The following is a 17,035-nucleotide window of genomic DNA, read 5'->3' as shown; positions in this document are numbered from 1 at the left end:
TATGCAGCACTGCTTTGCTTTGGCAATGAGACTTGCAATTAATCTTGAAGATCCTCTCGCTTCTTGACAGTCTGAACGCATTCAGACTCAGAGCGGAGAGATTTTAGTAGGTACTCGAAGTGAGGCTGTTAGAGTAGACCGATTCTCTCGGGAAGGGTCCTTGGAAAGTGCTCTCTGAAGGAGTGACCTCTGTGAATCCAGCCTCTCGAAGGCCAACATGGGGCGATCAGCGTCTTTCTCACTCCCTCTGACGCCAGCGATTATCTTATTACATTTCCTAAGCTTTTGAATAGGGGAAAAGGGCTAACCACTATCCCCATTCCATACTATAGGATGGCGTCTATTGCTACCGCTCTCGGATCGAGAATAAGGGCGCAACGTAGAGGAAGCTTCTTCGTCTTCAATATTGCAAAAAATCTACGAAAGGACGTCCCCAAAGTCTCCACAACTCTCGACATACTTCTAAGCGAGGATTACTCAAAAGTCAAACGTCAGTAGTTGCTGCCGTCGATCGAGAAGATCCGCACGGACGTGCAATCGTGTAACGAACCTCTTACGGATCGTTACGTTCCGTGCCTATGCCGATAACCATCTCTCTTTTCTTGGGATATGAGAGAGCTGCGGAATTATCTGAGATGATTTGGACCACTCGACACCAAAACCTCACTCTTCGAGGAACTGGAGAGCCAACCAAATTGCTTCCAATTCTTTAGATTATGTGCCAGGACCTTCTGTCCGGATATGCCTGGCTCCCTCTCATTATCACCTGAGGTGATCCTTAACCCATTGAGAGACGTTTAGAAATTATCTCTAGATCTTTGATGTTATTTCAGTTCTCCTGTAGGAAAAAACTGTAGAGGTCTGAATTGCAGTCTATTCAGGGAAACAAGCTTCTCCAGCGAGGAAATGGTCCCCAGCAGACTCATCCATTCCCCTCACTAAGCATGCTTCCTTCCCTAATAAGGCTGCGCTTTGCATAAGAGGAGAGCATTATTATAGTGCTATGCTGCGGTAGACTCGTACAGAATTCTGTTACAGTGCGGTAAGCAGCGCCGAACATGTCTAAGAGATATCTCTGTTGAAAATTTCTTAGCAAAAGGAAGTCGTTTATTCATGATTACCAGAAATCCCTCAACCCGAGGAAACAAAAGTCATGATTGTAGGGCAGAGATACGGTTCGTAAATCAATCCCGCGGGAGAGAGAGACGTAACCGACTGAGCAGTACAACGAGCTACCTAACACTGAGTTGGTGACAGTGTGAGACACTGTGACAGTTACAGGCAGCAGCTTATGTTCACCTTCTCGCAGTCTTATGCCGAAGTTGCCAGCTATTCTATTCATCTAAGGAATAGATTTTCCATTATTTGAACAGAAACTCTCAGTTGGCATATCTAAGCGAAACAGAATTTCGCTAATACAGAAGCTGATTTTGTGTTGTCGTAAAACATTACGCTTAATTAACCAAATGTTAAATCGGAAACTCCTGGAAAGTTGCCGGGAGTACCGATTAAATATACTGCGTCATCCACAATGACAGCAACCTCTCGTTTTCGCACTATTCTGCCTGAGTTACCAGCTACTCTCTTCTACGAAGGAATAGGTTCGTTACTATTATCGATCATAAGAAAATTCTCAAGCAGGCATATTTAAGCGAAACATAATTCGCTACATGCAGAAGCTGAGTTGGTGTTGTTGTAACAATACCTTCAAGCATTGTCCTTACACCGGAAACTCCTGTTAATGTTCCCCTTCGGCAGCGCAATCCCGAAAGCAGACGAGGCGTTTTATGACACCGAAATCTGCTTACAGTTTTCCTGGAATTCATCAAGTGATGGATTCTCTTGACGCTCCTTCGTAGAAAGAGAAGTAGACATCTTGACGAGACCAAACTCCTTCCTCTACTTCGACGACGCTCTCTTGAAGAGCGTTCTTGCAGGAATCCTGCCGAACGTCTTGATGCGTAGGACGCCTATCGTTCTGAAGAACGTCCTGGCAAGTGCTCTACCGAGCGTCATGACGTGTAGGATGCCGAGCGTCTTCAAAAGCGTCCTCGCTAGCGTCCTGGCGAGCGTCCTCGCTAGCGTCCTGGCGAGCGTCCAGATGTGTAAGACATCGAGCGTCTTCCAAAAAGCTTATCAATGTTTATGACGTCGAGCGTCTTCTGAAAGGCCCCCACCCAAAAAGCGTCCTGGAGAGCGCACACTGCTCCTGAAGTGTGAGAGCACTATAGGAAGACGTAAGCTATCGTCTCCAAGACGGCCTTAAAGACTTTCGTTACCTTCTAACAAAGACGGTGGCCGCCTGTGCAACATTTTGCGTCTAGTAATGCAAAATGACATATCCAGACACCGCGCTCAAAAAAAGGAACGCCGAGCGTTCCGAAAGGCATCGTCGCGAGGTGCTTGCCGAACGTCCTGATTGCATTCTTTGAGCGTCTTGAAGAGCGTCCGGAATAGAAGAGTGACGAACATCAAGGGAAGCGTCATAGTGGAATGACGTGCGTCAACACGAGTAACTTGAGAGGCTTCCTGGCGAGGGGAGAGCCGCTCATGAAACGCGAGCGTCCTAAGCATAGTACGGTGATCGTCATCAGGACGAGTCTTCAGGACGGTTCGCCACTCTTGACAAAAACGACGGGGCCGGCTGTGCGACATCTTGCGTCTTTGTCACGGTCATCGACACTGCAGTAAGGGCAATTTAAAAGGACCGCCTGTGTCTTCTGGGTATGAGGAAATTCTTTTGCCCTTCTCCTGTCGAAAACTAGGTATAGGTCCTGTCCAGTGTCATCTCTGTCCGCTGACAGAGCGTCCCTTAGGGACGAGTAAGATTGCGTCTTGGCGAGCTATTTGACTATGCAAATCAGCTTGCCGGACGTCAATCTTATGAGCTTGAACAATAATCCCGTTTCGTAGTAAAGCGAACGTCACATAACGTATACATAACGCCATGAGGGGAGGAGGAAACCTTAGCCGATGACAAATAAGACACCTCCTTGAGCGTCCACCAAATTGGCGAATCTCCTTGAGAAGAAGACGGTGCTTTCAATCCTGCTTCTTCTCCTGTTTCGTACCAGATCCCAGCTCTCCCTTTCAGTCTAGATGGAGGAAGTGCAAAACGAAGTCTTCCTCTCGATAGAGCGTTGAATGTCCTCGAAAGGCGTCCTTGTGAGGGTCCTGGGGACCTGCCTTAAGGACATTTTTAATCTCTTGACCAATGACGACAGCCGCCTGTGCGACATTTTGCGTCTTTGTCACGCTTATCGATATTAAGTCAAGCCGAAGGGACGCCGATCGATGTGGGTTCCCCGTAACCCTCCTTCGGCTTTCGACATGCCCTCTCCCTATCCTGGGAGTCCGACAGAGGTCCAGGCCTAGAGGCGGTTATGGGGCGGATCTGACGTTCCTCCTGACGAGAGAGAGGACGTGAAGCGTCCTCTTCTCTAAAGCTTCTTAGAGGGCGCGAGTCCTTCCGAGACGCTCCACCTGCGGGGAGGACGCCTCGGAGGACGAGAAGCAATCTTTCATGATTCGTGCACGTGCACGATCTTTGGCAGCCTTATCCTGCCGAAGGGACGCCAGATCGGTGGGGGGGTTCCCGTAACCTCCTTCGGTTTTTCAACTTGCCCCCTCCCTGGTTCCTGGGAGTCCGACAGAGGTTTAGACCTAGAGGCGTTATAGGACCGATCTGACGCCCCCTCCACAACACTAGGGGCAAAATCAACATCACTACCTCACCAACACTGATTGGAGAGCGAGCACTTTTTTCAAGCTTACTTGATGTAATCCACAATAATAGAAAGGGCATTACTTCTCACAGAACTTCCTCTAGGCCCGTAAGCCATACACAGGGTTAGGCAAAATAAAGTCTACTGGTACTGTGGAGGAAGACCTCCTGATTCTATCACGCTCTAATTTGCGTACATACGAATCATACGTCTCTTTCGGAATCAGTCAACATTACACTAATTACATTGATCTCTCAACAAAGAAAACATGTATACTAAACGAGTGTCTACCGAAGGTTTCGGTAGCCTCCCCTTACCCGTTGCAGACAACAAAATCTGAAACTAGGCTAACTAGATTCAGACATCATATGCAATGAAAAAATTTTAATTAATTTATGATAGCGTATGCCTAGCCCAACAAAAATCCAAGTCATCATTCAAAAAATAAGTAGGATACTTTAACGGCTAATGAAGTTTCAAAATCCTAGGCCGGAATGGTAGTGGAAACAGGTGTTTTCACTACCGCGACAGAGAAAAATCCTGAATAGAAATGGGAATGATTCCTGATATCTGCCTCCCACGGCGGGAATGGGTACTAACCACCTGGCCGCCCACTGCGTGTGCCGGGAGTTTGAAATTCTGTCGGACGTCGGAGAATACAGCCCATATATATATCTGACAGGTAAGTTTCATGAACAAACTGAATGTTTAAAATGGCATAAGATTACATTTGTAGTAGTTACAACTCACAATTACTTATTAATAGAAATGTTTGCGTAAAATCAGTTAGAATGCAAAAAAGGATAAGGGTACAAGCTATTAAAACAGAATTACAAAGACAGAAAGAGTACCAGAAAAACTCCATGATATTTATGACGAAGAAATTGCAAGAAAGTCAGATGAAATCGAGATAAATGTTGGTGCCCATCAAAATTAACACAAAGGCCATTATTATTTATAGGCAAGTCAGATGAAATTGAGATAAAAGTTGGTGCCCATCAAAGATTAACACAAAAGTCCCTTGAAGCTACTGTATGCATGACCTATTAACAATAAAATTAAATGAAGACATCCTAGAATCTTTAAATGTTAGCTCAATTGGTGAGCACAAATACCAATGAGCTGCCCTGTCTACTTTACTGAGACCAATGTTTGCAAGCAAACCCCCAATGATCTCTCAGAAGTGCAAATTGATTGATTGATTATTATAATAATCTAGCAACACAAAGTAATTTAGATACAGCCGAGAAGAGTGAAAGATTCAAAATAATCAGTCAATGTTTCAAAGCTGAAGGAGAGTTCTTAAACTCAATATTGGCAAACAGCAACGAGGATATGTAGACAAGGAAGTAAATGGGTACCCTTCCAATTCACCCTTCACCTCCAACACCTGACTACCTTGTTAACAATTTCAACAACCAATTCTAGCCATCACCAAAGATATTTCAATATAAAAGATGAAGGTTTGCATTCTTACTGAAACAAAAGTTTTAGTAACAGTGCTAGACCACTTATATTCTACAGTTATCTTTTCAACATTAGGCTGCAAATCATTGCATACATAAAAATTTGTATTTCATCTGCAAACATACAAGGATATTGCAAAAGTACTTACTCTAGGCCAAACATGCTCTCTGTGTGTTTTCCATGGGTCTGTAGAACTATATTCAACTCTTCCTCTGTCCTAACATAACCACTCACATACCCATCGTCACTTATTTCAATCAGGTTGAACACTTCTGGCAACCATTCTAAATTATTAGCCTCTTCAAGCGTTGGCTGATACTCTGCATCTTCTAAGTGTTCAATTGTTATGCATATGTCTTGTTCTTCTTTGACTGGGGCCACTTCATAAGAGATTTCATGTGATTTGGAGGATTGGGCCAATCCTATTCCAGCTATACAGTCCATGTTTCTCATTCCAGAAGTTACATTTGATGCACTTCTGATGGCATTTATTAGAAATATACATCATTGACTGTCACAGATCTGACAGTATCATTAAGATGATCTTCATTTTCAAACTGATCTGAAAACAATGCAAGAATATAAAATAACCATGCACTGAATTTTAATACACTGTATAAATTCAGAAAAAACTATACAGTGACAATACTGTACCAAAAAGATGACCTCCACTTTCAAACTTAACCAAAAACGTTAAACAAAAGAGTAAAAAACTAGGGTCAGGTGACCAATGGGTACGCATCGGTCCAATAAGTACGCATCTGCCATTTAAAAATGTCTCAGCAGAATGTAACAACTCTTTAAACTCCACATTTTGTCTCATTCTGGTCTTCACCCATTCCACTTAAATAAGGTGTAAATGCAGTTCTATTCCTTTTTATTAAAAACATGAAAAAAAGAAAGAGGGAAAGGCAAGAAAAAACATAACTTTCTAATGAAAAAGTAAGGCCTGTCACTGACATGTTATGTCTTTATAGTTTGTCATTTTATGCATTGCATAATTTTATGATTTTTTCCTATTTCTAAGTTGATCTGGCAATGGAGGGTGTATGAAACAAGCACCAATACTGCTTTTAAATAAGAGATAAATAAGGGACAAGGTGCATACCTACTGGACAGGGCTATGAAATGCAAGTCCAACTCGTATGCAATTTTTCAGATGCCTGCCACAGAGACCTAAGCCGCACTGCATGATAATCTAAGACCACCTGTCACTAGGGAGGATATGGGTTAATACCTGTGAAAATGTCTGAGTACTGCTCCAGTCAGTTTACCCCTTGGCTCAATTATAAAACAGGTGGAAAAGTTTTAAATGATTAGGATTTACTTTAAGCCAAGAGAGAGGATGTGAGGCTGAAGTTGACATTAGGATAAAAGCTGCATGGGGAAGTGGAGAGAGGTAGAAGGAGTAGTGTGTGATAAGAAAATGCCAATCAAGCTAAAAGTCAAGAACTAGCCTAACACATGAAAAGAGGAAGTAAAGCTTGAGAGAACAGAGACGAGAATGCTGAGGTGAACTATGGGAATATCGCTGCTTGAGAGATTGGAAAAGGACAAAATATGAAGGGCAAGCTTAGTAAAGATTACAGAAGTATTAGGCTAAGAGAGTCACGATTGAGGTGGTATGGACATGTGTTGAGGATCAATGATGAGGAGGGAGTGAAGAGGGTTTGGAAGGAACCTATTAGAGGATGAAGATCGCGAGGGAGACAGAGAATTGATGGTGAGATAAAGAGAAGGAAGATATGGAGAGAAGAGGTGTGGTGGAGGATGATGCCTTTAATACTAGAAGACAGTGGAGAAGGCGCATCAGAATTCCACTTTAGGACTAGATACCTAGGTATATTAGGGGCGATTGTAAATTGATGGGAATAATCTCCGCAGATGAAAACAAACTTAACTTTTCCTAGAATGCCATGTCCCGGCCTAACCTCCTAACCTTACTCAAGGCGCCATGCCCTGACCTAGCTGGGCAGGGGGGTTTCGGCCGCTCTGGACCCCCTCAAGTTAACACTAAACATTGTAGAGACCTGATCCCATTGTTCAGCAAACTACCCCTAAGTTGGAATATAGCCTATATAGGCTACCTATACTCTGTTTTTTTCCATCTGTCCATCCGCCTGTGGTGTTTGCTTATGGTAACATTGCGTCCCGGGCTTTAGATAGTTAAGCTGTGTAAGTTTTAGGTAAATAAAAGGATATCTGGGCGTACATTTGCAACTGAAAAGTGTTTTAATAATTTACTGTATACGAATTACACCGTTAATATTCGAAATAGGATAGCTATTCAGCAATAGGCTACTAGGCTAGCTGGTAAAATAGAATAGATATCCTAACTACCTAGCTACTAGTAGCTAACTACCTACCTATAGGGTAGGTTGTTCATCCCACCATAAATTCAATATACACTAATTACAAACCTGTTACATACATCCTTGCACAAAACTCTGTCGAAAAAAATAGAGCAACTTACAGAGAATGTGCTACTAATCTCGTCTCACAGTTTTAAACAGTCATACACAGTTATTAAATCTGGTCCTGAGCGGCCGTTCCATTGCTCGACATTTTTGCACGGTCTTTCGCGACCACATTGTTATTGTTATTAATAGCACCCTAAAATTTTAATGTGTAGTTTTATTTCATGGTTTGAAAATAAACTAAACTGTATACCATTCTGTGAGTAAACTTTCATGTCAAAACGCATTCATGAAATTCATATCATCTACAAATAGCCAAATGATCAGCTAAACAGAATGATCAAATTTCCTTGTTTTATGTTCCCAGGCATTCGATCTAATTGCCCCTTTTGCCTGATAGTTTGTAGCTTAGTTGTTGCTGAAATACGATCATAAAAGGTTCGAGACTCAAAACATTAAAAGAAATTAACAAGGTTCAGTAACATGCACAAAGATGTGCATAATGATATGTATATACTATAACACTAACGAAGCCATGAAAAATCTCAGACAATCCTTCAGAACTGCTTAATCGGTATGGAAGGAATAACGTGACAATTGCGTATTTCTATAACTGCAAATAAACAATAAATGATGGTAGACAACTACGACAAAAACAGTGTTTGCTAGGTGATAAAATACAAGCAAAAATATGCCCATAGCTCAGAAACTAACTAATGAGGAGCAGTTGCAAAGGAAATGTTGCGTTAGTGTGACTAACACAAACTCGCATGTTGACAGTCGTGGTCTGATTTCGAAGGTAGATATAGTAGCTACTAGCTATAATTTGGTAAGCAAAAATATATATTCAAAATTTCCCGTAATGGATCAGAAGTAAAGTGGGCTGCGAGTATTCAGTATATATAACCAAAATACTAAATGGTTAATTGACACTAGCTAAATACTACTACTAGGTAATAGGTAGTCTATCCTACCTACCTAGGTAGGTACTAGGCTATAGTACCCCTAATGTAATGACAGTCACGACACCCTGAAATTAGCAGTACCTGATTTTGGGTCTTTTTGGGCTGTGGAAATGGTGGTAATTTAGATTATTGACAAAATTTCCTAGCAGCAATACAGCTAAATATTACTTACTTGTTCAGCCATGTTCCTAACATTGTAACGTTGCTGGGGGTTGGGGGTATCGCTGGGGGGCCAATGTGCCGGGGGTGTCAGTGCTTGATGCCTTAGGAAAATTTAGGTTAAGGTAGGGTTAGGATAGGTTGCATACTTTAGCCTAATTATCTTAATTTTATTATGGGGCTAAGAAAAGGAGGTATTCTAGAAAATACTTAGGTAGCCTAACTCCGCACAGACTGCTAGGAACAGTCCCGCAAATGCATAACCCACATGGGAATGGGGCATCCAATGTACCTACCTATTTCGCCGTATTTAGCACTACCTAGGCTAGTCCCTGGGGGTTAATTACAGTCGACCATCAAACAATAACGATAAATTCTTAATAAAGTAACCCAAATAGTAGGGTACTAGCTAAGATAGGAAACTGTAATTTCCAAATAAATACCCGAAGCGGAGTTACTACCCAGGTTAGGTAACCTAGCCTAACCTAGATCTACCGAAAAGGATATTAGGGTAGTAGGTAAGCTATCCTGCAGAAATAGGTAGGCTAGTACTAGACCGAAAGTGCAACTTTTCCGTCATTTTACCAATTTCAGTTCAGGCTAGCAATTAGGCAAATTTGCTTGATTTATCACTGACTTTATATTTGTGAACTCGTTTTGTTTACTTTTTGTATTTTTATAATCTGTATTAGCCTACTTTGGAAAATGATTTCTCCCATAGCCTAGTATTTTAGTTTCTTATTAAGAACTTGCTGTTATTTTAATGTTTGTAACTATTTTGCAGTATTACCCAAACATGTTTTATGAACTCCTCTTCAGTATATATTATTAAAGTTAATTTTATTCACTTATGTTCAGCCGCATTTTCTCTTTAGCGTCATCATTTTAAAATTCATCTTATTGCCTAATCTAACTTTTTACCTCAGATTATTAATACAGTACACTGTACTTTTGCAGTCATTGTCAGTTACTTGAAATCTTTGTTTAGTTAATGATAAATACTGATCAAATATGTTTTTATCCCAGTTTTAGGTCAATTCATTTGATCAGCTAAGTATTATTACATTGGTGAATTTGTTTATTCTAGTTGCAGAATTAAAATATATAATTAATAAATAACATCATCATGATTGACTCCATTTTAAGTTTCTTTGGCTTTTGGCCAGCTTTATCTCAAACTGTGTTAAACTTAGCCCAATAAATTTCATATTTGTTCTATTCTGAATAAAGAAAAATATTCATTAATTTTCAATGATAAATAAAAACTAAAAGGCAACATAAATTATATGTAAAATATGTAAATCATATGGGTGCTCTGTTCACACAGGCAAGGCTGGTGTAATGTTTTGTTTTTTCATAAAACCAAGGAAAGTTATGAAGGACATGAAATATGTAGTATAGGAATTCTAAATAAAGTGTATACATCATTTTGGTGTTATTTGTTACTTCACAGATTTTCAGAATCAAAAATGAAGGCAGAGATAAAAAGAAATAAGAATTCACCAGGTGTTACACATTTGTCTGGTGTCAACCATAAATCTCCTGGGAAAGTATCTAAAAAGAAACATAGACACCCTGGCTTTAGTTCAGACCAAGTCTCCAAAATTAAATTGGTGACACAAAGTGATTCAGATGAAAAGCCAAAGAAAAAGAAGAAAAGTAAAATTAAGAAAAATAAGGAAGGGTTAAAAGAAACTGCAAGACATAGTGAAAGTATGTCTGAAGAGGAAATGCTTTCTGAAAATTCTGATCCAACCGGGGGAGAAGAAATGTCAAGCACGGAAGACGTAAAATCATCTGGTGTCTTAGAAAGTAATAGTGGAAAGAAAGAAGGATTTGGTAAATTTGTTGATGGAAGTGAAGATGAGAGGACCATTTTTGTAGGGAATGTTGGTTTAAATATTGGAAAACGTAAATTTGCCAGTTTCTTCTCCAAGTATGGAAAGGTAAGAACTTAAATTTTCATACAATCAACTTACCTGTCAGATATATACATAGCTAAGACTCCGTCGTCCCCGACAGAAATTCAAATTTCGCGCCACTCGCTACAGGTAGGTCAGGTGATCTACCGGCCTGCCCTGGGTGGCAGGACTAGGAACCATCCCCGTTTTCTATCATATTTTCTCTGTCGCCGGTGGTATCAACATTGTTGTTATTACCTCCTGACTTAGATTCTTTTTTCAACATTTGATCAACGTTTTTCGGCTTTTTGGTGACGTATTTGGATCGTGTTTTGGCATTCGCTACTGTGGACTGTTTTTGGAATAACTCTTTTGGAATTTTCTCAGTATGTCTGATTCTAATGTGAGTGTGAGAATGTGTGTGAATGTAGGCTGCAGGGTGAGGATACCGAAAGCTTCGGTTGATCCTCACACTGTATGCCGTAAATGTAGGGGGGTTCAGTGTTCTGCTTTTAACACTTGTAAGGAATGCGAGGGTTTTGAATGCAGAAGAATGGAAGACTTTGACTTCTTATTTGAAGAAGTTATGAGAGGGATAGAGTTAGACGACTGAAAGGTGGGGAATTCAAGGCCTATTGAGCCTTTCACCGATAATTCTAACCCTACTACTGTAGATTCTCCCTATAAAATCTCATTCTCAGAGTGTCTTTTCGGATTCGGCATCGGAAATCGCCAATCTGAAACAAAAGCGACTATTCGAGGACATGAAAACCAAGATGGCGGACTCGAAAGGTAAGGCTTAGTGATAGTGAACAATTAGTGAAGTGAGTCCTATCAGTGTTGTGGAGGGGGCGTTTGATCGTCCCTGCGGCGCTCCCAGGCCTAGACCTCTTCCAAGCTCACATGCCCAGAGGAGAAGGAAAGTCGAAAGCCTTAAGGAGGTCGTGGGGAATCCCCAAACGGTCAGACGTCCCTTCAGCTAGCTCTGCTTCATGGCAGCCAGCTCAAGGGCTGCTATAGAAAAAGCGTCCTTCGCGAGTGTTTCTCGTCCTCTCCCTCTCCCTCACCTAAACGAGGGTGGAAGGAGTCGAACTTATCTAGACCGCTGAAGCGTCATATGAAGCAAGACATTGATTCAAGCCCAGAGGCGCTTCTCGGATGACGCCCCGTCTGCTATTAAGAAGGCGAAGGTGGCGTCAGCGTCACCTGACCGCTTATGATGGAAGTACCACCATCATGCTTCTTCCCCGAGTGATGACTAGAGGCGTCATGCACCCTAGACGTAGGAGAAGCCTCAAGAAAGATAATTATGGCGGTTCAGGAGCAACTGTCATCTCTTGTGGAGTTTTAGCGCCCCAGTCGGAAGGACGTGACGCTTCCAATTAAGAAGTCTCGTCCTCTCGCACCTGCTCGAAGAACGGGGGCTGACAAGAGTGTCGTAAGACAAGAAGATCAAAAGACGTCTTTTTAGAAGTGAAGCGTCATTCCAATGCGGATGTTAGACTGACGCTCCGTCCAAGATTGTGACTCCGAGTAGGAAGCCCTTAGAGAGCGAAGCGTCTTCCAGAACGCGAAGCGTCATCAAGACGTCAACAAGAGACGTCATACATGACGCTCGGAGAGCGGGAAGCGTCATACAAGACGTCTTCTAAAGCGCGAGAAGAAGCCGCAGGTTGTGACGCCTTCCAGGTCGATCAAAACGGGAAAAGGAAAGACTTTCATTCCCTTAGCCCCTCTCCCCGATCAGGAGTTTGTCTCCTCCAGAAGAGAAAGTTCTGAAAGGAGAACAGAACTCAGAATTATCACGAGTTGGAGAGGGCAAAAAAACTCGGATGATGACGATCTTGGAAGAGAGGGCTTGTCCAACTATAAGGTGTTGAACTACCCTGCTTTTGGAGGAATACGGAGACGAGTTGACTCCAGCTGCTCCTCCTTCTCCGCGCTCGCTCTTTTCGAGTGCGAAGGCGAAGAAGCCTTCGTCTTTTCTGAAGATGAAGCCCACCATCTCGATGAAGCGGGCTTTACACGCCTTAGACTCCTGGATGAAGTCGAAGAAAGACTTAGTCAGGACAGTATTTTGCATGCCTCCAGCAAGATTAGCTGGGAAAAGAGGCATATGGTACAAGACGGGTGAGGATATGGGTATCGCTCTCCCTGCTACTACAGAGGCAGACTTTTCGACGCTAGTTGACGCTTCAAGGCGTCCAAGTCTTAATTCTGCTCGCATTACATGGAGTATTTCAGACTGGATCATCTCCTCAATGGACTTTTTCCATGTAATTGGAAGTCTTCAACTTCTTAGATTGGTCCCTTGGGGTGATGTCCAAGAAAGCTCACGATTCGCAGGGAATCGAACCTGAAGCCCTGTTATGCATTTTGTCTTGCATCGACAAAGCAGTACAGATGGATCTTTGAAGTCTCTTCATTATTTTGGAGCAGGTCTTTTGAAGAGAAAAGGACAGTGTATGGCGCCTTCTTAACAAAGGCAGTCTCGCATGCTCAGAGGGCAGCTCTACTATATGCACCTCTGTCGGACTATTTGTTCCCTTCTAAGTTAGTGAAGGACGTAGCTCATTCTTTAACTGAGAAGGCGACACAGGTCTTCTGACGCAGTCAGCTAGGAAGAAGAAACCTGCTTAGTTTCGGACAAGAAAGAACCGAGCACTTCTATGCAGCCCTTTCGAGGTGGTCCGATCTCCCAGACCTCCCGCAAGAAGGAAGGCTCCAGAGAGAAGAGGTAGGCCCGCCTTTCGTCCCTTTAAAAAGGGAAAATGAAACATTTCTCCTCCAAGCACCAGTAGGTGCCAGGCTCCTGGGATTCGTGGAGGCCTGGACACTGATAGACGCAGACGCGTCTTCACTAAATATAATAAGGAAGGGATATCGTATCCCTTTCCTGAATTACTCCGCCCCTAACGTCAATACCAAGGGAACTATCAGCCAAGTACAAGGATCCTGTGCTGAGGGTACTCTTCGATCGATGGTGGAACAAATGTGGGACAAGAGTGCAGTAGAACTAGTACTGGATCAAAACTCCCCGGGGTTTTACAATCGCCTTTTTCTAGTGGCGAAAGCCTCGGGAGGCTGGAGACCAGTGCTAGACGTCAGCGCTCTGAACAAATTTGTTCAGAAGGAGAAGTCTCCATGGAGACTTCTGCTTCAGTCCTAGCGTTCATTACGACAAGGAGATTGGATGGTGTCTCTAGATCTCCAAGACGCCTACTTTCACGTCCCGATCCACCCTTCGTCGAAGAGTACCTCCGTTTCATGACGGGGGGGGGAAGGATCTTTCAGTTCAGAGCCTTGTTGTTTCGGCCTGTCCACAGCTCCTCAGGTCTTCACAAGCCTGATGAGGAATGGTGGCGAGAATTTCTTCATCTCAAAGGAGTGAATGTCTCTATGTACCTAGACGACTGGACTCATCAGGGCCAGATCGGAGAGACAGTGCTTGGAGGACCTAAAGTTAACTCTGGATTTGACCAAGGCGTTGGGATTGCTTGTGAACCTCGAGAAGTCTCAACTGATCCCCAGACAAGACATAGTCTATCTGGGGATTGGGTTCGGATGGATTCTCGGGGTTTTTCGAGTTTTTCCTTCGCAAGAGAGAACCGCAAACAAAAGGTTTGAGGATAATCTCTCCTCTTCTTAGAGAAACAACAAACGTCAGCGAGGAATGGTTGAGCCTTCTGGGGACGCCTTTCCCTCGCTGGAACAGTTCTTCCCACTAGGAAGACTTCATATCCGTCCACTTCAATTCTTCTCAAGAAGTCTTGGAGCTGGAAAAATAAACCGGGCAACTGTCGGACGTTTTTCCCATTCCAGTGGAGATAAAGGCACACCTACAGTGGTGGTTGCTACCTCTGCAGAGAACAAAGGGATCTCTCTAAGAACTCAGAACCCAGACCTAGTGTTGTTCTCCGACGCGTCGGAGACGGGTTGGGGAGCGACATTAGGCTCGGAGGAAGTGTCAGGGTCACCTGGGAACCAGCACAGGTGTCCTGGCACATAAACTGCAAAGAGCTCTTCGCCGTACACCTTGGCCTTGAAGAGCCTAGAAACCTCTGGTGAGAGACAAGGTAGTGCAAGTAAAACGTGGACAACACCACCGCACTTGCCTACATTCGGAAACAGGAGGAACTCACTCCTCGTTCCTTTACGAACTCACGAGGATCTATTACTTTGGACGTCTCCACAGGAAAACATCTCCCTGCTGACAAGGTTCCGTACAGGGAGTAAGGAATGTGATGGGCGGACAGGCTCAGCAGGAGGAACCAGGTCCCTTCACACAGAATGGACTCTGCACGAGGAAGTGTGTCTCGATCTCTGGTCTCTGTGGGGAACTCCTCATGTGGGATCTCTTCGCAACATACATTTCAAAAGGCTCCCAGTGGTTTTGCTCGGTCGTGGAAGATCCAAGAGCAATTATGGTAGACGCCTTCCTGCTAAACTGGTCTCGAGTGGACGTTTTACGCTTTTCCCCATTCAAAATCCTGGGGTTTAGTAATGAAAAAGTTTGTGGCGTCAAAAGAGACGAGGATGACATTAATAGCCCCCTTTTGGCCGGCCGGCCAGGAATGGTTCACAGGAGGTAGTAGAGTGGATCGTAGACTTTCCAAGATCCCTACCAGGAAGGACGGATCTTCTCAAACAACCACACTTCAAGAGGTACCATTCAAAACCTCCCCGCTCTCGCTCTGACTGCCTTTCGACGATCGAAAGACTTGTCAGAGCGAGAGGCTTTTCTCGCGAAGTGGCAAGCGCGATCGCGAGTAGCTCGCAGAACCTCCACTTCGAAAGTATACCAGTCGAAGTGGGAGGTCTTTAGAAGGTGGTGTAGAGCTAAGAAGTTGTCCTCCTCCTCTACCTCTATAGCGGAAATTGCTGATTTTCTTGCTATTCCTGAGAGTTAAAATCTCATCTAGCCGTATCCACGATAAAGGGATACAGAAGTATGCTCTCGGCTGTATTCAGGAACAGAGGGTTTAGATCTGGCAATAACAAAGATCTCCACGATCTCATAAGATCTTTGTTTTGAGACTTCAAGTCTAAGGAACCAGTACCTCCGAACTGGAACTTAGACGTAGTCCTCAAATATCTGTCCTTCGGATAGAATTCGAGGCCTCCGCATCTGGCATCATTTAGGGACATAACTAGAAAATGCCTATTCCTTTTATCATTAGCGACAGCAAAAAGGATTAGTGAGTTACAAGCTCTGCAGGAGGGACAAGTGGGATTCAAGGGGGAGACTCGGCTATTTGCTCGTTTAAGACCTTGTTTTTAGCGAAAAACGAGAATCCACGAATCCCTGGCCTAGGTCATTCGAAGTCAAAGGAATGTCGAGTCTCGTAGGCAGAGAAGCAGAGAGGTCTTCTATGCCCTGTTAGAGCTCTGAAGTTCTATCTTCAGAGGGGAAGCGTCAGTTGGGAGGCTCTAGACAAGGTCTTTGGTGCGCGGTTAAAAGCCCCACAAGACTAATGTCCAAGAATGCTCTAGCGTTCTTTGTAAGAAACGTCATTACGGACGCTCATAAGGTCTGTCCTGACGAACAATTGCAACTACTGAGAGTAAAAGCCTCATGAAGTAAGAGCGGTTGCGACGTCCTCGCGTTTTTATAAGAATATGTCGCTTAAAAACATTATAAATACGACATATTGGAAGATGCAACTCAGTGTTTGCATCTCATTACTTGAAAGACGTGCGTGTGACGTATAGAAGTGCTTTTCTCTAGTCCTATCGTATCGGCAGATACGGTTCTGGGGTACGGGAGCTGACACCATCCTTAAATGTATATACTTTCTTCTTTTTGGATATGATCGAATCTCTTCGAACAATGGAGGATTCAGGCTCGCACGGGCGGCCAGTCTATGTGTTCATAAAGATTCTCGTCATATCCAATTAGTTGAGTATAATAAAATTTTTTTTTTTTTTTGAAAAATTATGTATGTTGCGTAGTGGTTTTTGAGTTAACGGTTGTTGTGACGAGTTCGGGGATAACTCGTAACAATCCTTATTTCTAACACATGGTTAGGATCAGGTGGTCGGGATTGGGTTTTGTGGTGCTCCTTCATAAGGTGTATTGTCATATAAGTTGGATCAGCACCCATGACAAAGTCCTTTTAGGCTCTGCTGAGTAAGTGGGTAAGACCCCATCGGCAGACCCACAAGAACTCTTGGCCATAGATCACATATCTCGCTAAAGTTTCTTGAGGTGATGCAGACTACTGGGCAAAACACCCACCAAGGTCTACCACCTATCAGGTAGGAACCAAGGTTTTATTATACCTACAACATATGTTTTGTTTACCTGTCTATTCCATATAGTAGCTGTCTCTTACCCTCCACCGAAGGGTGCCAATCAGCTATGTATATTCTGACAGGTAAGTTGATTGTATGAAAATGAT

At 43.2% G+C, this 17,035-nt stretch overlaps 2 protein-coding genes across 4 annotated transcripts in view; one reads left to right on the top strand and one right to left on the bottom strand.

Moving 5' to 3' along the window:
• The window catches only part of LOC135224742 (uncharacterized), a 108,762-nt gene extending 100,967 nt beyond the window's left edge, over positions 1–7,795 (bottom strand). The window contains exons 1-2 of one of the 2 annotated variants that reach the window (XM_064264068.1): positions 7,666–7,795; positions 5,341–5,754 (exon numbers count right to left, since the gene is read on the bottom strand). In XM_064264068.1, coding sequence (XP_064120138.1) covers positions 5,341–5,645 — 305 coding nt within the window. In that variant the 5' untranslated portion in view covers positions 5,646–5,754; positions 7,666–7,795. Of the gene's footprint in view, positions 1–5,340; positions 5,755–7,612 lie in introns of both variants that reach the window. The other variant, XM_064264069.1, reaches the window with a different exon arrangement.
• Positions 7,796–8,268: 473 nt separating this feature from the next.
• LOC135224741 (RNA-binding protein 34-like) overlaps positions 8,269–17,035 on the top strand; it is a 55,143-nt gene continuing 46,376 nt past the window's right edge. Inside the window, exons 1-2 of one of the 2 annotated variants that reach the window (XM_064264064.1) lie at positions 8,269–8,408; positions 10,187–10,679. In XM_064264064.1, the coding sequence (XP_064120134.1) occupies positions 10,203–10,679 (477 nt within the window). In that variant the 5' untranslated portion in view covers positions 8,269–8,408; positions 10,187–10,202. Of the gene's footprint in view, positions 8,439–10,186; positions 10,680–17,035 lie in introns of both variants that reach the window. The other variant, XM_064264063.1, reaches the window with a different exon arrangement.

The sequence above is a fragment of the Macrobrachium nipponense genome, chromosome 12 (assembly GCF_015104395.2).
Source record: "Macrobrachium nipponense isolate FS-2020 chromosome 12, ASM1510439v2, whole genome shotgun sequence".
Lineage (NCBI taxonomy): Eukaryota > Metazoa > Arthropoda > Malacostraca > Decapoda > Palaemonidae > Macrobrachium > Macrobrachium nipponense.
Note: the sequence above shows the minus strand (reverse complement) of the source record. Positions and strands in the feature narration are given on the sequence as shown.